Source organism: Plecotus auritus (assembly GCF_963455305.1).
Source record: "Plecotus auritus genome assembly, chromosome: 3".
Lineage (NCBI taxonomy): Eukaryota > Metazoa > Chordata > Mammalia > Chiroptera > Vespertilionidae > Plecotus > Plecotus auritus.
The window spans coordinates 30,722,961-30,748,209 of NC_137772.1; the positions used below are offsets into that span (position 1 = coordinate 30,722,961).

The window sequence follows — 25,249 nt, forward strand, 5'->3', positions numbered from 1 at the left end:
CAGGGTGTGAGCCCACAACACACCAGACTTGCTCAGTCACACAGGGATCTAGCTTTCCGGGAGAGGCGAATGAATGGGGCAGGAGATGGCTGGGTTCCTGTCCAGTGCTCACCAGTAATGGATGGACAGACGTGAAGGGGCTGGGACACAGCAGGAAGACCGAGTGAGGGCCCCGCACCAGTTTCAAATCCCCAAAGCTATAGTAGGCATCAAGAGATCACTTATTAGGGCCTCATTGTTAGAGTAAAAAGATAATCTTATGTATGACAATCATTAGAAAAAGCAGAAAGAAGTAATCCTTAAACAGAACCTAAGCCCTAACACTGCACAAGGCCTCTGGGCCCAGCCTGGCTGACACAGACAGTGGACTTGACAGCTGGAGCCACACACCTGGACTTCATCCACCCCTGCAAGCAAAACCTCCTTACGACAAACCAGGCTCTCCCTCGGGTCTTCTCTGAGCAATAGTATAATGAGCTGCACCAAAATGGGCTTGCTCGAACTTGATATCAAAGCTCCACACCAACGCAGCTTTTCAATCAGCCAAGCATCACACATCAACACTTCAAAGGCACATATCTTTGACGTGGATCCAGTAATTCCACGGCTACGACTTTACCTGAGGAAGTACCCAGCATGTTCTCAGAGGGAAACTGCAAATTGAGGGACCGCTGGGAAGGCGTGGCTTTAAGAGATCCTCCCTGAATTCTAGTGATGGAGAGCAACACTGATCCCCAGAGAACTAAAGAAGTTACACGGACGTGGACTCTTGTTCACACTCTGAGGTGTGCCCCGCATTGTGAGCCCTTAGATTGGAGTTTGTGTCCATGTGCTTCAGTGCTGGCCACAGAGCGAAGGCCTGGAGAGCACACCCCCAGCTCCAGGCCATGAGGTGGACAGAACACAAGTGTCCTGTGTTTTCTTCCTGACACTTTTCCACATTTCCTAAATTTCTGCCAATAGTATGCGACCTACAAAGCAAAATAAACTCAGCCACTGATGTGTGTGTGCAGGGGGTGTGTCCGAGTGACTTCCGATGCCACTCCTCCCACCCAGTCTATCCTGGGGGCTCCCGGGCAGGAGGGCTCCCAAGGTGGGTTTCCACAGCTGACAAGGGCTTTCATGTCAGAGAAATTCACAAATACAGCAAACTTCGCACATTTATCAACAAACTCACATTTCCAAAGTAGGTGCCCTTACCTTTTCCAGGACTAAGGTTCTGGTCTATGAAGACCTTCAGTTCCCCGTTGGCTTCAATTAGACCGGCCTGAGAAAACAACAACAGTCATAATAAATACAACAGCTACTAGAGCAACAAAGCTGGTTGTTAACACACCATCCCTGTCAGAGGGTGGTATAAATAACATCACAAAATACAGTGTATACATGGTATGTGGTGGAACTGTGCACCTGAAACCTGTATAATTTTGTTAACCAGTGTCACCACAATAAATTCAAAGAAAAGGGAGAAAAACAAAGAAGGCAAAACGGTCACCACTATGCAAAGAACTGCAGAAAGCCATGGAGGGAAACACCCAGGTCCACATGTGGCTGCCTTAGCCCATGAGTTACTTATTTGATTAACATAAGGTCATTTGAAGGTTTTACTCTTTAAAGCTTAGCCCTTGAGACAGTAATGAAGTAATGTTTTGATTTATTAAATGGCACATGTATTTTAAGTGGTAATGTCTAAGGCTGGCAAAGGCGTACTGCAGGTGGACGTGAAAGTTCATTTGACTATTGTAAGGTTCGAGGCGCAGGAAACGGGAATCGGAGACCAAGGCATGTTAAAGAGGAAGTTTATTCCACACTAATGAGCGAGATTCATTACGGAGGAGGGTAGAAAAATCAGGATTAGATGAGGAGGAGGAGAAGGAGGAGGAGGACCCAGCCGGGCTGACTCGCAGACTGGGGAGACAGCAACATGTGCAGCGGTGAACATGCCTTTTGAGGGGAGGAACGGGAAGGGGTGGGGCCCAGGGCACTCGGCACGCGCTGATTGGTAGTTCAATGTCTCGGGGATATCCCAGCGGCAGACGCCGGTTACATCATACTCCGCCCATCAGCTGGGGAAGGGAGGATCTATCAACTATCTTGAAAGCAACCTGGTGATTCAACCTGAGAACAGAACAAGGGCCTTCGAGTTGGTCAGAGCCTCAAAACAAAATGAAAAAAATGAAAAGTGCTTCTTTTCATGACCCGGGTAGTCACTGAATGTATTTTTGAAGCAAACCTTAACAGCTGCATGTAGCTTTGGCTCTTTTGTTTTTTCCATGAGGGAACATTTATTAAAGCTGGGACAGTGAAACAAGGACGGGCCTAGCACAGAAGCAGCAACAGGGGAGCCTCGGCTGGGCTGCCGTGGCTCTCTGGGAGGTCAGAGAAAAGAGGGCCTTGGGACAGGTCCAGAGGACTGGGCTGGGACAAGCTGCTGCTGCCCACTGCTCCACTGTTTGCAAGTCGTGTGGGGTCCCGTAGAGTTTAGGAGATGCATGCCTGTGGGGGAAGGAGAGAGGGTGGGGGAAGGGGAAGGGGGTGGAGTGGTGGTCGTGCTCCCCAGAGGGAATGTGTGGGTTCAAATGTCTTTATGTAATATGACTGACTACAAAGTGTCAAAGACAAATGGTTATGACCAAAATAATTTATCAGGTTTCCTGATCTTAGATAAACACAACACTTTACAAGTCCTTTCTGGAAGGAGCAAGAACCTTGGGAATGTATGAACTATAGTGGCATCTGGTCAGCCAGGTGGCAGGTTGCTAGAGCAAAGCAGAATTGTTTTCAACAACTGAGCAGTTAAAGATATTATAGCGAGAAATACCAGAACAGGACAGGTCCACATATGACTAGCTTCCACATACGACCTAACCTAAACCAGTTCCGATACGGGTTCATCCTACTCTTAAATGCCGAGTGATACAGCACAAGATTTTCCCAAATAACACCTGAAACCAAACCTCTCCCCACCCCCTCACCCCAGCCACCAAGAGACTCCTTCTAATTTGCTCTCTATGAAGGTGACAGAAATTATTTGTGGTCTTGAAGACCAACCTCGACCAGACACACACTCTGCTTGCTCCAAGCTGTGTGTGGGAACAGACAGCATCCTCAGACATTTGTGTGTCCACCCATGCGAAGGTGCACAGCTCCTCCGAGACTGCTCTCCTTGAGAACAACAGCTGGTGCAGGGGAGACCTTGTAGCACTAACATCGCTGGGCAAAGCCCCGCCTCAGCCCTTTAAGAACACTATACTAGAACCACTGATGACATTGTGGAATTCAGAAGAAAAGCTGGTCTCTCGCAAACCCACACAAACTAACTCAGGCCCAGCGTCATCACCCAAAACCTACCCAGAATCACAGCTTCAGCCTTCATAATGGTGCTTCTCTAAAACACCGCCCCCTTCTTGGAGTATAAACCCCAAAGGACAACTGAAAAACCTAACAAAGACCTCACTGGTGAAGTGTGACAAGAATCAACTAAGTATAATAGGGAATTACTATCATCTTTCCTGAAAAACAATACCTCCCTATTGATTTGATTCATGTGTGGTCAACTTTAAGACAACCCACGGAGTCCCGATACCTGGCCTGTCACCTGCAGAGAGGACCACCCACTCCCCACATCTGCTCTGCTTCATCCCCAGGACACCCTCCCACCGGCTCCCCTGCCTGGGTGATTCTGAAGTCCCAGCCTCCACGGCCGCTACCTGCAGACCGGGGACAGCAGCACCAGCCACACCTCCCTCACAGCTTCTACAAGAATCACAGCATGACATGCAAACCTTTAAAAATCCACACACAGGTGACCAATCATCCTGGTCTGCTCAGGACCAAGAAGTTCTGAGGGCTCCTGGGGTGCTGGTCTGCCGGTGCTCAAAGCAGGAAGGGCCCAGGCCAGCTGCAAAGTTGTCACTGTGGACAGAAATGCCTTCAAAAACCTGCCCGCTGGTGACAGTGCTGGTGTAAGCAAGATTTATGAGGCCCTGCGGCAAACCCGCCGTGGCCTCAGAGTCGCCACTCTCCTTGGTACGGAGCCCGCATGCCTGGACCGCACTCTGACCTGCTCAGTGTCTCCTCTCAGCACCCCAGGACTCCAGGGCGTTAGGCATGTGGGCAGTGAACGAGGCCTGACATGTTTCATCTCCATTCTTTCTTCAGACAGCAGGACGGTTCAAGGCCATGCAACATGCCACACCATTGGGAACACAATTATCAGCTTGGGGACATACTGAAATGAATCCCATTACAGCCCTCCTTGGGATTTTCCAACATGAAGTCACTCCGACAGGTTTACAGTTAGTACTAACCTTCAATCACACTACCACAGACATTGAATTAACAAAAATATTACAGATAACCACTGGATTTCTTCCTTACACTTTGTAGCCCAGAGCTATGACCTGCAGGTACTTGATTGTAAGCATCAAGACAGGTTGTTTTTGGTTTTTTTAAAAGGCATTACTGAAATTGCAATTAATTTTAAGATAAGTGCATTGGACTTATTTTCCTACAAAATCCTTAAACTTAAGATGTCAGGGCTGGCCAGTGTTTCTAAGTGGTTAGAGCATCAGTCCATGCAACAAAGGGTCATAGGTTCAATTCCTGGTCAAGGGCATATATATACCTGGGTTGCGGGTTCAATCCCCGGTCCCAGATAGGGTGAATGTGAGAGGCAACCAACAGATGTGTCTCTCTCAAACTGCTAAATATATTAACATCCAAACCAATAGCAAAGGCACTCATTTGCCATAACTGTAGTTTTTCTTAGTTTCTATAATTAGCTATTATGCTCATATTTAATGAAAATAAAGTTGATTATTCTTATATTAGCTAATATTAATAGTAGCAGTAACAAAGATTTAAAAAATAGTGGCAATAACAGTAAAACATATTACCAAAACATAATGCTGCTAGAAAAAGCTGAACCAATTAAAAATGAAAACTAAAAAATTGAATACGATTATTTTAGTTACTTTAGAACCTTACTTGTGCTTACCATGTTCCAGGCTTTAGGAATGCAAACCAATTTAACCTGCGTCAGCCCCAAGAAGGGTGCTAATGAGCACACCACTTCACAAGTGGCCCAGCAGAGGACAGACCTAACCCACAGGACAGCTCCCCACCGCCAGCCACACTCTGAATCCCCTCACTGGTCTCCTTCTTCCTGTCCTTCCTCTTTCTGAAACACACTCAGCCATGACTGCCTCTCATCGCCCTAGGATAACATACAAAGTCTTCAGCAAGACAGAAACCCCGAGACCAGGGACCGCCTGCCCGCCCACACCCCTTTAGAAGGCTGCCAGAGAGATAAGGCCTCACTACCAGACAGCAAGGCACAGCTCAGGGCGAGGAAGTAGAGGAAGGTGGTCTGAGCTGGTTGCTTACCCGGAAAGTGAGAGGGTAGGGACAGTCAGCTGCTGGTGAGAGACCAGCAGGGCTGGACGTTCCCCAGGAGAACCAAAGTGCCCTCTCGGCACCCTCAGTTCACACCGCCCTCCTCCAGGTGCAGCCCCCATGCTTCCTACTACTTCCTGACTCTGTGCACTTCCTAATTTACTCTCCAGGTTACTAATTAATTACTCTTGCCACTAGCCTAGAAGACCTGTAAGAGCAGGATGTTTGTGTGGAAAGAAAACCACTGCAGCAAGGACCCCAAAGCCCAGACTGAAGACGTCAAGCAGCCCAGAGGCGAGGTTGGCCCTTGAAGGGCCTCACAGGCAGCACTCTGGGCCTTCGGGCAGTGGTTCCCAACCTTTTTTTGGCCATGCCCCACCTAAGCATCTCTGAAATCCTGATGCCCCCCACCCTGATTATTCAAAAAGTGAACTCCTATTCACGTGGAGGAAGCCCAAGAGGCTATTAACTTGGTCTACACAAGCTTCCAAAGAACATGGCATCCGTGAAAGAGAAAAATAAAAGAACAAAAGGACAGCTGAAGTACTGAGGAAGAAATCACTAAGAAATTGTTATAAAAATAATAATAATATGAAGGGATACGAAAAAACAGCAAATAAAGTTTCAAAACATATAACAGAGAACTGAAATGCATAAATGTCACTATATATTTATATACTGTGTATGAGGCCCCTAGAACCATAAGAAATGCAAAAAATTCACTGTTAATAACTCATTCTCGAATTGCCCCCCTTAAAAATCAAATAGCCCCTCAGTGGGGCATGTGCCCCATGTTGGGAACCACTGGCTTAGGGTCATCTGGTGGCTTAATCTGCAAAGGCCAGGTTAGATCTCAAAGACCAAGACTTCTGGCTTACTGGCTCCTCTCTCTTTCCCTTTGTCAGAAAGAGAGAGAGAGAGAGAGAGAGAGAGAGAGAGAGAGTGAGTCTGTCTCTTGTCTCTCCCTCTCCCTGGCTCACTCAGTCCCTCTGATAATGTGAACTTGCCCCATGGAGGGGCCAACGTGCCCAGAAACAGAGGGTGACCCCCCAGCCAAGAACCTTCAAGGGACGGAATCCTACAAACAACCAGGCAAGTGTGTGGACGCAGTCACCCCCTCCCCCGCAACACTCAGGGTAAAACACCTTTGGGTGTTGAGCTGGGGGGCCAGTGCAGCTATAGCCAGACTCCTGACCCACAGAAACCGCAGGGTAACAATGTCGAAGCTCAAGGTTGCTACATGTTGGGTAACTGTTACAGAACTGACAAAGGAGAGTGGTAAGGTGCTGGAGACCACGCAGCTATCTCCTGAACTGTTCGTGTGCTGGCCTGTTTCCGATGTCAGCCACCTGCTGTGGGCTTGTCTTTGCTACGGAAAGAACATCATAGTGAGATTACAAAACAATGAGATATGAAGCACTATGCAAAAAAAAAAAAAAAAAAACTGAGTTAGAGCCCAGCTTGTGTGGCTCAGTGGTTGAGCACCAACCCATGGCCCAAGAGGTTGCCGGCTCCATTCTAAGTCAGGGCACATGCATGGGTTTGCCAGCTTGATACCCAGTAGGGGGTGTGCAGGAGGCAGCCGATGGATGTTTCTCTCTCATTGATGTTTCTATCTCTCTATCTCACACCCTTCCCCTCTCTCTCTAAAAATCAATAAAAACATCTTTTAAAAAACTGAGTTAGAAGTATGGTTCATCACATAAAAAATAGATTCCAAGTGAATAAAAGAATAAAGTGGAAAAAATAAAGCTAGGAATGCTGTATCTGGCAATAGCAAATAGGAGCTTCAGATCAAGGCTCTTGCTGAAAACAATACAAAATAAATTAATACAAATATCTATATTTAAATCTGTGTGGCAAGATCAGGGCACTCCTAGGACAGGGAAGGGGGGCGCAGGGAAGCGAAAAATCAATGCCTCTAGCCAGCACCACCACCTGGAAGACACCATTGTGAGAGTCCACCCCACAAGGATATTTACCACAGTTCTGCTTACCATAAAGGCAAGCTACTGGAAACAACCTAAATGCCCACCAGTAGGTTCAAATAAATGAGGGCACATCCAAACAAAGTACCATGTTAGATCTTGATGCAAATGAAGCTTACAAATTTTGAGATAAATGGAGAAATGCAAACACTAGCTATCTGGCAATGCTAATGAATTATTGTTTGTTGTCTTGAGTATGTGCAAGAGCTTTTATCTTTAAGAGATACATACTAGAATATTTAATGAAATGACATCAAGTTTGTGATTGGCTTCACAATCACCTGGCTGGGGTTGAGAAGCATGGACGGACAAGAGGGCTGTGAAATGAGGTGGTAACAGGATGGTGACAGGGATGCAGAGGTCACCACCAGTTTGTTTGTTTTTTTTTATAATTACCTGTTTATATTTACCCACATGAAAAAGCCTAGGACAACTTGTGGAATAAAATAGCAGGGAACAGAATGTGAGTTCATTTATGTGAAGTTGTACAGTACATGTGTACGTTTAAACACACACACATCTAAGGAGTTAGTCCCCAAAATCATCACCAAAAAGTAATAAAAGTCACCCTGGACTATGATTTTCTGATACCATTTGAATTTCTAAATAAACCCTATATAACAGGTGCTCGAATAATGACAATTGACTCAATGTCATTTTGTTATAACGTTGGTGAGATGCTGTAAAAACTTAACTCTTGTGTATATCAACTGGCCTATGGTAAAACTGGTTTCATTATACGTCCATTTCACTTAAAGTTGCAGAACCTATCGGCGACATTAAGTGAGGACTTAGTGTATTTTTGTAATTAAAGCATAAAACTATTGTCATTTTCTAACAAAAGATATAGTCGCAAGGATAACAAGATCTAAGGATGACGAGGGAGATGAGGATGGAGGCAGAAAGCCATGGACCAGAGCTCAGGACCCCACGGAGCATCCATGGAAAAGTAACCAAGATGACAGCAGGAGACAATGGAGCAGAGCCCATGACCACAGAGCTGGCCCTGAGGCACAGGCCTGCGGAATCAGCTGGGGAGCAGAAAAGCAAGTGTGGAGAAAAAATGACCAGGCAAGTACCAATCCTTCCACCACAAGAAACCCGTGTCCTCGGGAGAAAATCTCAGGTCCATCAGTAAAGGGAAGAGGAAGAGGTAGGAGTTAAATTGACCAACTCGAGCAGACTCAGAGGAAAGGAAGAGGAACAGGTGTGGCAGATGGGGGATGGGGGGAGGAGGGAGGAGCGAGGAAGGGATTTGCTTTAGGTGCCAGGAACAGGGGGTTGAGACTGCCAGGGTTTCTGAAATTCCAGTGAGACCCTGAGTTCTCTGCCAGGGGCCATGACATCAGCAATTAACACACGTTACAATTGTTCTTCTTCTCCATGATAAGCAAAATCGGGACTCAAATGGACAGCCTGGGTTAAATTCCGTTGTTACTTTTTCTTCAGTTGGACTCGGAGCTCTCCAGGCTCTTCCGGCTCTGAAGTGCTAAGATTCTTCCGTTCCTCTGCAGTAGCGCCTCCTTCGGCCTCCTGCCTCCGCCACCACAGCCCACCTCTTCAGAGTGAAATGTAAATTAGCATTTCCATCCCACTCCTGCCGGCCACGCTGGACCTGAAGGTCAGTCAAATGCTGAATCACTTAAACTATTATCTTCCACTCCACTCCAAAGTGCACAGCGCAGGAACTGCCGCCTGCTCATGCCAAGCTGTGCGGGTTCTGTTTCTCACTGAATTCAGTATCTCACTCCCCAATTACAATCCTTCCTAGAAAGAAGCAGACTGAGCCACAGCATCTGCTCTTCTAATCCATAATCTGCCTCCTTCAGTCATCTAACTCTTGCTTTTTGGCCAGAAAAATATTAAACCTATTCTAGAACAGGCACAAATGTAAAACTGCCTGGAAGAAACATAACATGGTTGCAAAACCATTTTTAACTATTTATGTCCCACTTTCTGATGTTTGTGACAGATTTGCACTGGGTTGCTCTGGAAAGCACCTACTGCGTTCTCTCACCTGCTGCATGGTGGAGACTGTTCCCCAGGACCTGATGGGGACACGTAACAGCAGGCTAGGATCTGATTTGTCAGGAAGTTGCTCCCTATTATTTCTTGTTTTTTATGACAAAGTCTGAACCAATGAGCCGCTGCACTGAGTGCTTCTCTTAAACAAAGCCTGTACTGTGTTTTACTGCCACTTGTCCGCCCTCCTCCTAGCCTCAGCCCCTAAAAGGGAAGCCATGGGTGTCAGAGGTGCTGCCCATCCAACCCTATTCCCCAGGGTGAGTCCCTGCTGCCCACCGCCCACTGGATTCCTCTAAATCCTAGCCACAGCAGCTGCAGGTGGGATGGGCAGAAGTCTGCCTACAGAAAGACTGTAGCAGAGGCAGGGAACAGGGCCAAAACAGGCCACGTGGTCCCGAGCACTCAGTGGTGAACCAGTGTCCTCTTCATGGCCTGTGGGTCCCCCACACCTCGTCTCTGGAAGCCTGTGGCTCACTGAACACCACCTCTGATGGCCTGCCTACTTCACTCCTGAGTTCAGGTCCTAACAAGGAGCCGACCCCCTCGATCACACTAGGAGTGAGGTCTACCCCCAGAGCTCTGATTAGACCAACTACTCATGGCCAAGAAGCATGTGTCAGAGGCCCAAGCCTGTGATGAACTCCAAATTTCTTCAAAGCCTCACGTTTTATTCTTCAGAACCCATCTAAGAGTTGCCGGGGCCAGGCCGAGCACGTGGTACATTTGGTCCTTTAATCTTTGCTTCCCTGAGAGAAAAGTATGCCTGTTACCTCATTTTATAGTCGAGTCGCCAAGCCCTGGAGAAGATTCTGCCTGAGGTCACACCACCGGAAGCGGCAGAGCTGGGACTCAGAAGCAGGCAGCGTAGGTAGGTCCACTTGCAACCACTGCCTTGGTCCTCAAGCAGAAAGTTTCCAGGAGAACACCCACGACCCTGCGGCTTCACATGCACTCGGCATGGAGGCCTGGGGTCTCTCCTGAGAGTAACACAACAGGAGGCAGAGACATTTCCTGCTCATCTAATATATTGATTTTACTAGCTACTTTTAAAAAGTAACAATACACTAATCTGACTTCTCCACTGGAAAATTTATTGCAGCATACTTTTTTCCCTTTTACAACAAACCCAACTCTCTTTTTAACAAAAACAAAGTCATCCAAGGCTGGGAGTTTGAACAAGGGCCAGTGCTTCTCCACAACTCCCACAGAGGCCCCAGAAGCCTGCAGGGTCCAGGGTCTGAAGGCTGCACGGGGTCCGGGTGGGTAGATGGCAGGGGACAAACAATTGTGACAAGAACAGTACACCGCCACCATCGGCCCTTTCCCTTCCCAGGGGGAGGCAGGGTTTCTAGGACCATGGTACACACCTGCCCATACCTCACTCCGACAAAGGCCTATGAGGTGGGGCGGACAGGGCCACCATCATTGCACGAGAGGTCGGGCCTACAGTCATCACAGAAACCCACCTCACACTAACGGGCTCTTATCCTTTCCATCCCCAAAGTCAGACTTGGTGGTGCAGCTCCCATAGGAGCCACTTTACAGTTTGTTAGGAAAAAGAAGGGGTTACATCCGTGGAAGGCGTCTCTACAGTCCCCACTTCCGGCCTGGAAATGCTCTGCAACACCTAAGTCTACAGACAGGATTTCTCCAGAGTTACAAAACCCCATGAGATTGTTTCATTTTTGTGACTTCCCTCCTACCCAAGCGCTGTGTGTGTGTGTGTGTGTGTGTGTGTGTGTGTGTGTGTGTGTGTGTGTGTGTTGGGGGAGGGGCACCTCAAGGCATCATAAAGGGAGAATGAAACACCCAAGTATTCCATAGCCATCTTAACTCACAGGCTACATATTTGGATAACAGTAAGGCAAACCTTTATCTTTTATGCTGCACATCATTTCAAACAAGGTATCTAAATTTCAAAAAACAACAGGTTTTCAAAAGAACTGCTAAAGTTAAAATAATCTCAAAAAATAAACAACATCTTTATCTGGATTAATCTAAAAGTTCACCAGGTCAAAGACAAGTATGGCTTTATAACTGAGCCCCAAACTCAGCTATGAGACAAAGTTAGAGGTTGAACTCTCACATACATTGCTCCCTACTTGTCTCTCTTCCCTTCCCTGCAAAACAGGATTTAGGATCTATCAATATAGGTGGCATAAGATATTTTCACTCAAACCCTGATTTTTCTGAAAAGCAAATGAAACAACAGAAAAATAAGACCCATACTAGGTACTCCAAATCATTAATACTTTTAAACAAAGGAAGTAAGATATTATGCAACAGATAAAAAGATCTGATGGGCTATACTTATGCTGTGCTGTAATCATTTACCCAAGAAGCTACAAGAATGCACACTACTACTGTGAACTCGGGCCTCAGAGTCTTGATCATTACACTGAATAATGATGAACAAATATATACTAATCACTCAAGTGAAGGAAAAACATTACAATTACCTAAATACTATCTGTATTTAATGTTAAAATCCAAGGTTTATATTGAGGTGATTTTATACGTATGACTCTCACTATATGACAAAAGCAAACTAATGTTAACATTTTGCTGTGAAATGAAGAACAAAACTTTAATATCCTTAATATATAAAGAGTGGATGCAAATCAACATGAAATAAACTTGAATAAAGAAAATGAGCAGAGGGTATGTTCATCCATTCACAGTGAAACACTGTTTTAAAAGGAAAATATTCAACTTCTAAATAAAAAAATGCAAGCTAAAACAAAATGCCATTTAATATTTCACCTATCCAATGAAGCAAATTTGTGGATTTTTTAATTATCATCTTATCAAATTCAATGTTGAAAAGAGAAGGTTAAAATGGCCTCTCACCTACAATCTGATGGAAGTAAAAACTGGTACAATATTTTGGAAAGTAATCTGATAATCTCTCAAAGATACAGTGCATATATGTGCTGCATCACATATGTCCTTACACACCCACATCCATCCATGCACACTCATGCCTATCCAGGCACGGCCATAAACATCCACACAGAATTACACTTCCAAGAATTTATCCTGAGATATCATCATGAATCTGGGCAAATGTGAAATTTAACTGGAAAACACTGGTATCCCCAACATTGGGAACTGAGGAATTAAGGTACATCAGCATGGAGTAAGGTTTGTCAAATTACTTGATATTCTCCACTCTAAGATGCTGATGGCTTTCACGACTCTCAGGTAACCCACACATCTGTGCTCCGGAAAGTTCAGCAGCGTGCTATCCAACACTCAGGTGTGCTCATTTCTAAAAATCCCTTTATGCCCCTCATACGTTATTAAAAGCCTGGGCAAACAAGTAAGTGTTGGCGAGAATGTGGAGAAAAGGGAACCCTTGTGTATTGTTGGTGGGAATGCAGACTGGTACAGCCACTGTGGAAAGCAGTATGAAGTTACCACAAAAAATTAAAAAATGGAGTTCAGCCAGTGTTGCTCAGTGGTTGAACGTCAGCCTATAAACCAGGAGGTGACGGTTCGATTCCAAGGCAGGGCACATGCCCGGGTTGCAGCCTCAATCCCCAGTAGGGGGCATGTAGCAGGCAGCCGATCAATGATTCTCATCAATGATGTTTCTCTCCCTCTCCCTTCCTCTCTAAAACCAATAAAAATATTTATTTTTAATTAAAAATGGAGCTGCCTATGCCCCAGCAATTCCACTTCTGGGAATATATCTGAAGAAACCCAAAACACTAATTCGAAAGAATACATGCATCCTATGTTCACTGCAGCGTTATTTACGAGAGCCAAGATTTGGAGGCAGCTCAGGTGTCCATCAGCAGGTGAGAGGATAAAACAGCTGTGGTCCATTTACACAATGGAATACTACTCAGCCATAAAAAAGGAAATCTTACCCTTTGCGATGTTATATAAGGGGACACCAGGGTGCACAGTTCATGATGGACCTGGAGAACAATATGCTAAGTCAATGGTGGACAAACTGCAGCTCGCGAGCCACATGCGGCTCTTTGGCCCCTTGAGTGTGGCTCTTCCACAAAATACCACGGCCTGGGTGAGTCTATTTTGAAGAAGTGGCTTTAGAAGAAGTTTAAGTTTAAAAAATTTGGCTCTCCAAAGAAATTTCAATCGTTGTACTATTGATATTTGGCTCTGTTGACTAATGAGTTTGCCGACCACTGTGCTAAGTGAAATAAGCCAGTCAGAGAAAGCTAACATCATATGATTTCACTCATATGTGTAATCTAATGAATAAAATGATCTAAAAGTCAAAATAGAGCAGACTTATAGAGAGCAGGCTAGATTGACAGCTCTCAGGTGGGGGGGGCAGGAGATGGGGCTGGGGGGGGGGGGGACTGAGCAAAAAAGAGAAAAAACTCAGGGACACAGACAACAATGTGGTGATTGCTGAAGGGACGGGGGTAGGAGGAGATGGAGGAGGATAAAGGGGGAATAAATGGTAATGTGCAGAGACTTGACTTGGAGTGGTGAACTCAATACAGTATACAGATGATGTGTTGTGGAACTGTGCACCTGAAACCTGTATAATTTTGTTAACCAGCATAACCCCAATAAATCCAGGAAAAAGGAAAAAAAAAAGTCTGGGGAAAATGGCAAACAGTCTAGAAGGTTGTATCAGTGTCTTTAAATGTCTTTTATGTTCTCCATCCATTTTACAGAAATCAGAACTGGATATTATGAGTACGGTTTATGCAAGAGACTCAGCAACAGTGGACCCATCACCTAGAAAGGACTTTCATTCTATAGGCAAAGGAGTGGGGAGGGAGTGAATACACATTTGTTTGAATTTAAAATGATGTGTAAAGGTATGCATCATTTTTATCATTTCCCATTTTAACTCACTTTTTCAAGAACTGACCATCTATAATTTCCTGACATGTCAAATAAACGTACAGCTGCTAAAAATAACGTGGTTAAAAAAAGTGACTGACTTGGGGAAATACTGACGATACATTAAAGAGAAAAGGAAGATTAAATAGAACATACAGTACATTTACATCTTTGTAAAACATGCCTTTATTATATATGACTAAATAAAATCCAACAGGAACATACTACAAAATACCAACAATTCATCTCAGATACTGGCTGATGATATTTTTTTCTTCTTTTTACTTTCCTGGAACTCTCTAAGTTTTGTACAATTAACATTACTTTCATAAACAGAAGAAATATTACTTGGACTGTTTCAGTACTTCAAACTCTTTACTCATGGAAATTCTGCTAAATGTACATTCCAATGATTGTGACAGAAAGGTTTGTTGGTGTGACAGGACTGTCATTCATTAAAAACAAAACTCACGATTTATGCTGAGCTGCCACACAGAACAACCTGGGAATGACGAGTTCCTCTGCAGAATGAACCATGAAGGAGGCCAGCACACCTGTTACCTGTTACCTGGGCAGGGGAGGCACAGGACAGAGCTGAACTGGGGGGACTGTGGAGACATCGAGCTCTGGAAACTGTCTGGTTTTCTGACTTACAGGCAATTACATTCTTGGCTCTTGCCTAGCAGAGATATTCACTGTCTCCTTGTCTTAGACCTTTGGGATGTGATGTTATGTAAGGGACACCAGGGTGCACAGTTCAAGCATGTGTGTTAAAAGATGCTGCATTTTAGAACCTGAGGATGCAAAGCCATTTCGTTCATCCCATCAAACAAGCATTCCCTTTAAAGCTGGATCGTGCAAAAACTGATTTTGATGAACAGGGTCCTAAGTTCAAACAACAGACCCTGACAAGAAGAGGTAAACACAACTCTTCATTCTGGAGGTTCCAAATCACCTGTGGTAGATCTGAACAGCACCCGTAAACTGCAACAACTGAAAAGCTAGTCAGCCTCCAAATACAGGTCCTCACGCAGAGTCGGGTCTGCAGGAGTCGCAGGCAGTCAGCAGGGATTTACTGACGGCCGGCTCCTTTGCAGGCCAGGTGCCATGCAGACACAGCATCCATACTATTTGTGGCCGATACTCTAATAAGGGTAATCATTTCAGTTAAGAGGTGCCTGAGGGTCAGTCCCCCCTGCAGTTCAGCCAAGGCCAACACCCCACATCCCAGATGACATACATCCCAGAGGTCTTGTGGCCTCAGCAAGGATCCACAGGGTCATGACAGGTGCAGGCCAAGTGCCATCTCTGACCCATCCCTGGTCGCTCTTCCCTAGAAATCCAGTCCCTCCTAAATAGTATGAAAATGCAGGCAAGAGAAGCCAGGTATCAATGACGAATGAGAATTTTCTAATTGTTCTAACTGAAAATAATATAATTTATTAAATACCAAGAGAGAAGAGCTCTTTGAAAAGGCGATTATGTGAGGAAAACATCATCTAGAAGTTACAGTGCAAGTCAGGCTATGCATCAATATCACAGGAGAATTTCCTAATTGTTTCACGACCAACTCTGAAGATAATTTTTCTACACAGCATAAGGACAAAGCTAAAAAAAAAAAAAAAAAGCTGATTATATGAGGGGAAAAGATATCCCTTTTCTCTTTTGAGTTTTATACCAGGTGTTTGTATAATACCTCTTTTAAAGCAAGATGTTTCAGGGCAACTTTTAATTAAGCTCTATCTTTCTGCTGTTATTACCATCTCAGAGTTCTCCATTTTCATTCCACGTAGAAAAAAAATTAACTCTGAAACATGAAAACCCTGTTGCAAAAACAAGCACACCATCATGGATTTCTTCTCTATTTAAACCTGAGTGACTCGGGCTAAATGTACCACCTTCTTAATCTCAAATGTGAAGTTTTTTCTTTATGAGGGCAGGCAAAAGAAAAGGCAGTACTAAGTGACTGAATTAGTGTCCGTTCCCAGAACGCACTGCATCAAAGACTGGCGGAAACAGCAGGTTATTGCCATGCCAGGTTTATTTCTTCAGCCCTGAATTTCATCACCGAGGTCTAGGTCTGTAAAACGATACTCAGGACATGTATTTTTAGATAAGCTCATTAGTCTCCTATTGGTATTAAACCAGGCCTCATTATAGCATCCCTCTAAAGCTTAGATAGGATGCCTTTTTCTTTGGTCTCCAGCTCCCAATAATACAATTTAGAGATTTTTTTTTTTTTTCCGGATCACAGAGCAGCTTTCAAAACTGAGGCCCATCACTCTAGCTGGTTTGGCTCAGTGGATAGAGTCGGCCTGTGGACTGAAGGGTCCCAGGTTTGATTCCTGTCAAGGGCACATGCCCAGGTTGCGAGCTCCATGCCCAGTAGGGAGCGTGCAAGAGGCAGACAATCAATGATTCTCTCATCATTGATGTTTCTATCTCTCTCTACCTCTCCCTTCTTCTCTGAAAATCAATAAAAATATATTTTTAAAAAAACAACAAAACAAAACTGAGGCCCATGGACTGTGACTAAAAACCTACATGGCCACCCTCCCGGCCAGGAGCTGTCCCAGTACTGCCCCCACCCCAAGATTATGCTGGCATCTCAGTTGTTTTCCTCCCTCAGGAGGGCCTCTGGCCAAGTGCTCAGGGCTAGCGGCCTGGGGTCTGGGTCAGGACTCACTGGGCACACCAGGCTGTTGCTCTGCTCTCACACCTGCAATGTGGAGGGGTGGGCCCAGGAATACCCACCACAGTCTGAACCTGCCTCTCAAGATCTCTTGGCAAAAGCCTTCTTATAATTTAAAAAAAATCAACTACCTAGCTCTCTGCTCTTTACAAACCTTCATGATACTGGACAAGGATGCGAATGCGATCTTTCCAGTGGGGATGGAAGTGACACTGTTCCTTCTCCTCCTCCTTCCCGGGGCCATGAGGAACTTCTGAAACTGGAAGCTGGGGACACAGGCTCTGCCTGTGACCTTGAGAAAGTACTTGAACCACACTCCCTCACCCACTGCCCCTTCTAGCTCCAGTTCTAAAAGAACTATGGCCGCTATGCAGGTCCTTTATCTTATAACTAGTTTTCCAAATACTAACAGCATCAAACTGCTCTTGGGGACCTACAGATTGGAAAAAGATGGTGGGGAAGGGGGGCAGCCCAGGCAACACATGAACAGTCATGTCAGATGCCTTCCACTTTCTTCTTCACACAACTGCCACCTTTAATACGAAGATCTAACAATTTTAACATTTATATTTCCTTTAAAGTTTACTGTTACCTTAGAAGCTTTCCTCAGTGTTGAAAATGTAATTGCATTCTCAACAAGGCAAACCTTCCCAATCATGACCTGTGCTCATGGGAACTGTGGTTGGCACAAAATAAAATTCACAGACACCTAATTTTATAAGTCAATAAACAATAAACTACATTTTTCACCTATCAGGGTGACAAGACCCCATGATGGAGAGAAAAGACCCATGGCTGCGGGAACACAGGTCCACACAGTTCCAGGGCAGTGACTGAAAAGCATGCTGCCATGTCCTTTGACCTACCATGATTCTCTCTACAGGAATTGAGAAAAAACATCCAGATGCACATCTAAGGATGGTCCCTGGGCTTCAGGTGTGAGAACAAGGGACAGCATGCATGTGGCCAGTGAGTCCCAAAACACACACACACACACACACACACACACACACACACACACACACGGCGACGGGATCCTGTGAAGGCAATGACGGAAGATCCCAGAGAAGTTTAATGACCAATCAGTATTCCTTTCCAGGCTGCACTAACCCCCACCAGGATGTTGGCAAATACAAGGAGAAGTGTCCCTCGGGCGTCTCAAGCCTGGGGAAGGGACACTGTCACTGTGTAGGCCAGTCCCCTCAGCAAGGGAATTCTTGCCCCAAATACCAATAGCAGCCAATATTTCTCTTACATTAAATTTCTGGACCTACCCCCCAAAATTGTTGCTAGTGGTCAATTTTGAGTGACCACGTTTGGGGCCTTTGTAACTTCCACAAAGTGTTTCCATGCTGCTGCATCTTTCTTCTGCTTCCTCCTCCTCCACACCGCGTATGAATAGTGAATTTGAACTTTACCATCGGAATTCTTCACCTCAAGCACATAATAACTTAATTCAAATAAGCATAGGTTGAAGGCAAGAGTGAAGGATCTGATAACCTGTGGCCTGCTCTCATCTTTGCTTCTCAGGCCAGGCTGGCTGACTTCACTGACACTGGCAGGAGTGGGCGTCTCGGGTCCTTGAGCAGCCTGGGCTTCCACCCTCTCGCCACACCTCCCCAGGCACCATCTCCCTCCTCTGCCTGACCAGAGTAAAACCAGAGAAGCGGGAGGACAGACGGGGACTCGCCGTGAGGACGCCTAGCGGCAGCCCACTCATTCCTGCCATTTTAAACACACATCCTAGCACACCTCCTGCTGAAGAGACACACTTTTGAAATGAAATGTTAACCACTAATCACCAAGGAATCAGACTCATTTTCCTATATTTCTGGGAAATGTGGGGTTTTTCTAAACAAAGGAATTACAGTGTTTTGTCTAAATATCTTTTTTAAAAATACACAAATATTTAATTTGTGTTCTTGACACAGAAGACGTAAGATTTACAGTTGGTGCCAGAGTACAATATGGGAGCTCCACTTCCATGGTCTTCCCCGATCCCCACACACCACCTCAGCTCTCTTCCTCATCCTCTGATTTCAGTGAAAATGGCCCTGCTTTCCTGAGAGGCCCCCAACACCTAGCCCCGCCACTTGGCTGTATCCCACAAACTGCAAGCTTCGTGAGCAGCTCACTGTTGGACACAGGCACTCAACAAATGGCAACAATGGGTGCGGGAACAAAGGAGTGCAGGTTACCATTCCTTCAGGTGTTTCCGCCTCTATCCCACACACCAAGCACTGAGGCGGATGAAACACGCACAGGAACCAGTGGGCCAGGCTCGCGCAGAAGACTAATCTGAGGTGCATCTACAACAGGACAGGTGAAAAGCTCCAAGTCTTTCCAGAAGACCAGTTGGCATCAGGCCCCTTGGACCAAAGACACTGTTCAGCAGGTTAACCTGCAACAGTCGTCCGTGCCCAGACAACCCCCCACGGGCCGAGTGTAGTGCAGCTCACCTGTCAGGACAGTCATGCTGTCCCCTGACCTGCTGCCCCTCTGCAGGCCCTGCCAGCCCAGCCCACTTCCTCTCCCCCTCAAAGGTGGTTCCTGTCCTACCCACGCCCACCACCCCTTCACGTCCAGTCAATGGGCTCACTCCTGCCCAGCCATTTCCCTGGCTACATCCCTAAAACCTGCTGGTCACCCTGGACCTCCACTGGACATAGGAAGCTGCCACACCATTTTTTCCTCATCCTCCTCACCAAAATCTGACAGGCTGACCCCTCAAGAGTCTCCTAAGTTTGTTCTCCTCTGTGACCCCAAAACCTAACTCCAGCCCCCTCCAGTCTCCCTGGGCTCCCAACAGCCTACCATGGAGCCCCCAGAGCTCTGCAAACCTGAGGTCCTAGCCACCCCCTTCATTCCGAAAGGGTCGGCTCTCACCTGGGATTTTGGGCTTTGATCTTATACCTAAGAAAAACTGAAAAAACACTGCTTAATTATATGAACTACTTCTCCTTTCCCCTGCAACAGAGCTGCCAAAGTCATCTTTGCAAACTCAAATGCCACTCCCCTACTTAAAAAGTAAGGTTAACTAGAGAAAAGGCCAAAGAAAAGTAAATGCCCTTACTTGGCCACAATCTCCATTTCCAGCTTGGTCCACCAGCCCCGGTGGAATCTGGCTGCAGCCACTCCTGACATCACCCAGCTCTCAGGACAAGGAAGGCCACTTCCTCTCTGTTTCTCCCCACGCTGTTTCTCAAGCTGAACTACACACCCCATTATCATCACAGCGCCCATGACCAAACATCAGCTCCAAGGGAACCACCCCACAAGCCAGCCATTAGGTAGCCCTCAGCTGCCCTGCACTTCCCAAGGGCTGCTTCTCCAAAAGAGGGTGAATGTCAGAAAAGGGTGTTTATGAGCCTTTCTCGCTGACCCAAATGGCAGGGGACATGACTATCTCTTTACATCCTATGGAGGCCAACAAGGCATCAAAGACAGCCCCTCAAACAAGGAGTCTCCCCTCTCCTCTAGTCTTTAATAAAAAAGCGCAGATAAACTGGGTTCCCTGAAAGACACAACCCCAGAATTGCATGCACTCTTACAGAGGCACTGGGGTCCAGCAGCACCCTCTTAAAGATGCCTCATTAACCTGCTCTTGGGCACATACTAACCTATCTTGCCTCTCTGGGGAATACATTGACAAATGCAATCAGAGATGATAAAAATCAAACTAACATGATATACAGATTATGACTTCAACTTAAAACACAGCGCACAGGATGCAACTGCGCGTTCATACACTCTCTCCACCAAATCAAACCCAGCGCTGGAAGACAGAAGCCAAACGTGAGAGCGCGCCCAACAGTCGGTGAGAGTATGGGGGGGCGCTCTCGGTCAGACTTCTCAGGGACTAGGAACACCTCTGAAACGATGAAAAGGCATAATGCCTATGATTGGTCCCACAGATATGGACACATTTTTACTTCCTCTAGTTGTGTTTCAGGTAGATGTAGTGTACCTGAGCTGTATTTCCACCTCTGTGCAATAAATAAGTAAATAAACAAACAGCCTCTTCTCACTAATGTTTACAGGACAATGCATTCTAAGAAACACTAAGGACAGAACTGGGGTTTCAGTGACTTTAACTGACTATATTACAAAGTGTTGTAAGAACTACCTAACCAATGAAACAGACTATGTTTATGTTTTTAGACCTAAAGCCTATTTCTTGGAACAAGTTTAAAAAATCATTCAATACATTCTATTGTTTCATGACAAATACAAAGCAAATTTTTTACATTTCATTAATCACCAAACTCCATTTTTCTGAGGAAAAAAAATGTGGACAAACAAGGTGGGTTTTAAATGGCAGGAGTACTTTGTTGAACAAAGCTGAATTAACTTCCTGCACTCTCCACAAAGCAGGTGCACAGGGGCATTCTGCATACGGCCGGTCCCCCCTGGTCCCAGCCCTCCATCTCACTGAATTCAGGGTAGCCTTCAACAAAGATATTCAGAATTCTAAGTTAATACAGTCTGAAAAGATGAAGGAAAAGTCAGATGATATCATTTTAGCCTCATGCAACATCTGTCATTGGTGCCAAGACTGCAAAACCCAGGTGTAGAAGCAAATCACACACATCTCTGTAAAAGCTATTAGAGTTATTTCATCTTTTTCACTTTTATCCTTTATTATTTGCTTTAAGTCTAGTAATAAACAGCACTACAGTTTGTGTTGCCATTCTAAAATAAAGTGGGAAAACTACAAAGAAAGGAGGCAAATATCTGTCTGTAAAACCAAGCAAATATACTTACATCTTTTGCCATGTTACCAGATCCGTGAAATCAATGCTATAAATGTTCACCCTCCAGAGAAGAAAAATGATTTTTCTGGTAAGAAGGAAAAACAGAAATGAGTAAGAATGAGAAAAGAAGTTAATAAAATATCAACATTTTCCCCAGTACCATCACCAACCATCCTGCCTCTGCAGGTAACAGGCACTTTCCTTTCTAAACCCACACTCCATCTCAAAAGGCAGCTGGAAAAAAAAACCCACACCTGGGATTTTGAAAGTCATCTAAATGAACAAAAATGCAGCCAACACCAGGATGCCCAGTCCCGCTCCCTGCAGACCCCCGTCCTCCCCCACACAAAGACTCAGGCACGGCGCCCGGTCGGGCCTGGGACACAGCCTGCGCCCGCGCACCCAGGGCGCAGCTGGGGCCCCCTTGCCAACGCCTGGAAGCAGCCCCTCTGGCCCTGCGCAAAAGCGCACCCCAGGAGCGCCCGGGTCCCGCTGGCTCGATCCCCTCGCCCACTCGGCAGGCCGGTAACTCTGACAGGTGGGCTTCCGGGGTCCGGCCTCCGGCCTATCACTAGGCCACGGCCGCCTTGCCGCGAGCGTCTCCCGCGCGCCGGAACCGGCAGTCGAGCAGGCCAAGTCGGGGTCAGCGCCGCCCCCACGCAACCCGGACCCCCAGACCTTGTGCGCCCGGGCCGACCCCAATCCCCGCCGGGTGCAGACGCCGGCGCTGCTGCTCCGCCAGAAGGCCACCTGCAGGCCCCGCCGGGGACCCGGGACCCCGACCCCAGAGCCGGGTCACCTGGGAACCCCCGACGGTGGCGCCCAGGACTGGGGGCAGGAGGCGGGAGAACCCGGAGAGGCGCGCACACGCGGCGGGGAAGGGGAACGGGGACCTGTGGGCACCCCGCGTGTCCGCGCCCCTCCCGGGACCCCGGCCCTCTACGGCCCCCTGCCCGCCGCACCTGGCTGACGGTCAGCGCGCGGACACGCGGGGACAGACACGAGGGCGCGGAAACGGACACGCGGGCGCGGACACGCGGACACGGACACGCGGGCGGTCCCGGCGCGCACTCCGGCCCGGGGTCCTGCCCTGCAAGGCGCCGGGCGCGGGGCTCACCCTGCCGAGCGGGCGTCGGGCGGCGTGACGTGCGCGGCGCGGTGACGTGGGCGTCGGCCCGGTTCCCGCAGCGCGCCTGCGCGCGTTTTCGCGCCTTCGGCGCCCTCCTCCTCCTCCTCCCGCCGGGCGGCCCGCGCTTGGCTCGGAGGGGGATGGGCTGCGCGTGCGCGTGTGTGTGCGCGCGCGGAGCGGAGATGGAGACCCAGGGACTGGCGCCGGGATGCGGGGTTGCGCGCGCGGGGGTGAGGAGCCAGTGGGGTGTGCACGTGTGCGCACACGGAGGACAGGGGCCGGGTATGTGTGCACCTGTGCGCACACCGAGGAAAGGGGCCCAGGTTGCGTGTGCATTTGTGCGCACAGGGGGCAGCGTGTGTGTACAATTGTGCGCCCATGGGAAACGGTTGAGAATGTATGCACACGTAGGAAAGGAGCCACGGATGTGTGCACCTATGAGTATGCACAAATGGATGAGAGTGGAAGGATGTCTGTGTGTGCGAATGTGTAAGTGCACAGAGAGGAAAGGGGCCCGCTGTGTGCCTGTGCACATGGGGGTACTTGCTGGAGTGTGTGCACACGGGCAGAAAAAGGTTTGATTTTGTGGCCACGGGTGTTTATGTGCACACATGGAGGAGGGGGACCGGTGTGCCCACCTGCAGGTGTGCGCACTTGGAGGAGGAAGGGAGACTGGGTGTGTGAACACGTGCAGGTTGTGTGCACGCAGGAGTGTATGTGTACTTGAGAAAGGCAGGCAGGGATGTGCCCATGGGCATGTTTGGTTGAGTTCCTGTGTGTGTGCACCAGGAGAGGAGGGCGCACGTGAGTTCAGATGCTTGGAGGAGGCAGGGAGTGTGCGCACGCAGCTTGTAAGGCCCTGCCCACCTGGCGCTCTCCTCTCCCTGTCTGGCCCTCAACCTCTACACCCACGCACCGCTTCCGCGCAGATTACCCGTGTCCTGGAGAAGGTTGCTGGGAAGGGAAACCAAGCAGCCGGTTTGCTCCTTATGTGTGAGACTGATGGGCCCTGACTTATGGCCCCTGCAACCCACCACCGCCAGGGTCAGGGCCTTGCGCCCCTCCCCACCAACTTTTTGGAGGGGCTGGAGACCCAGAAGAGGGTGGGCGGGTTCTGGGAATCCAAAGTTCAAGGCTGTATCAGGGGTGCTATGCAGAGAGCTCAGGCTCAATTAACGTTTCAAAGGACAAGCACAGAGCAAAGGCCTCTGCACTGTATGGGCATAATGTTGCTGCATTACACCCCACCTAGCATGGTTTCACAATTTAACCATTTTATGCTGATCACACCCACTCCTGCTTCTCTAATGCACCATTTAAACTGTTAACGTTTTATTTAGTATTGGTTTCTTCTTGAAGACAGCAAAAATCTTCACATTCTTTCTGCTGATCAACCTACAATGGAAACTTAGAGAAACATGGGTGGTGGCGTGATATGGGGTGAATAAAAAGCTCACAGAGGGCTGGCTGGCCAGCGTGGCTCAGTGATTAAGCATGAACCTATGAACCAGGTAATCTCCGTTCAATTTCCAGTGGGGGCACATGCCCAGGTTGCGGGACTCAATCCCCAGTGTGGTGAATGCAGGAGGCAGCTGATCAATGATTCTCTCTCATCATTGATGTTTCTATGTCTCTTCCTTCATCTCTGAAATCAATAAAAGTATTTAATAAAGAAGAAAAGCTTACAGAGAGGGAAAGTCCTACACATCCTAACACCTTATTTTTCTGCTGGTGAAATATATACAGCTCTTCACCAATTAGCAGGTCCCCATGACCCCATGATATCTGAACCTACATTCCTTCGTTTTGTTCCTCAAGTAGTCATATATTTCTAGTTCCATTTTTCTTTCTTGTTTTTTACTGTATTTGAATATTCACCCCCAGATAGCAGCCAGAAGACCTCCTTCAAGCCCTTGGACCTAAATGCATAGGACAGCAAGCTGGGACTCAGAGTTAGGAAGAAATGGAGGATCAGAGTACAGAACCTTAAACCTCTCCCTACAGATTCAAGATTCCAGTAACTCGACAATATTTACACTGGCTAACTATCTCGAATATTTTTTTTAATCTGCGCAAAAATCACCATAGTGAAATATTCTGAACTCTCAAGAGCTATTGAAAAAAAGAGAGAGAGAGAGCTATTGCAACAATGGAAGCTCATTGAGACTGATTTGCCTGGAAAGGGGGTAAAAAATTGTTCCTTTTGGCCTCTCAATAGTAAAATATCCCGCAATGTCCAGTTTCTGTGTTAAAACGTAGCAGTTCTCTAAATTATTTGATTGAAGATCCAAATATTTTAGACACTGCCTTGCCTTGAAATCTCTAGACTTGATTGCAGAAATACAATTTCTTGATGAGTAATAGTCCCATAACTCCCTGTATTCATCTAATCTTTCCATCTCCAATCTATATCTGTGGGGAGGTTGTTCAAGGA

General features: G+C 47.0%; 1 protein-coding gene across 4 annotated transcripts in view; it reads right to left on the minus strand.

The window, feature by feature from the left end:
* TFDP1 (transcription factor Dp-1) overlaps positions 1-22,947 on the minus strand; it is a 49,752-nt gene extending 26,805 nt beyond the window's left edge. Inside the window, exons 1-3 of one of the 4 annotated variants that reach the window (XM_080660444.1) lie at positions 22,804-22,947; positions 21,697-21,771; positions 1,201-1,267 (exon numbers count right to left, since the gene is read on the minus strand). Coding sequence is in view for 2 of the 4 variants with exons in the window: in XM_080660441.1 (XP_080516567.1) it covers positions 1,201-1,267; positions 21,697-21,708 (79 nt within the window). In the remaining 2 variants the exon portion in view is untranslated. Of the gene's footprint in view, positions 1-1,200; positions 1,268-21,696; positions 21,772-22,648 lie in introns of all 4 variants that reach the window. The other 3 variants (XM_080660441.1, XM_080660443.1, XM_080660440.1) reach the window with 3 other exon arrangements.
* Positions 22,948-25,249: the final 2,302 nt, after the last annotated feature.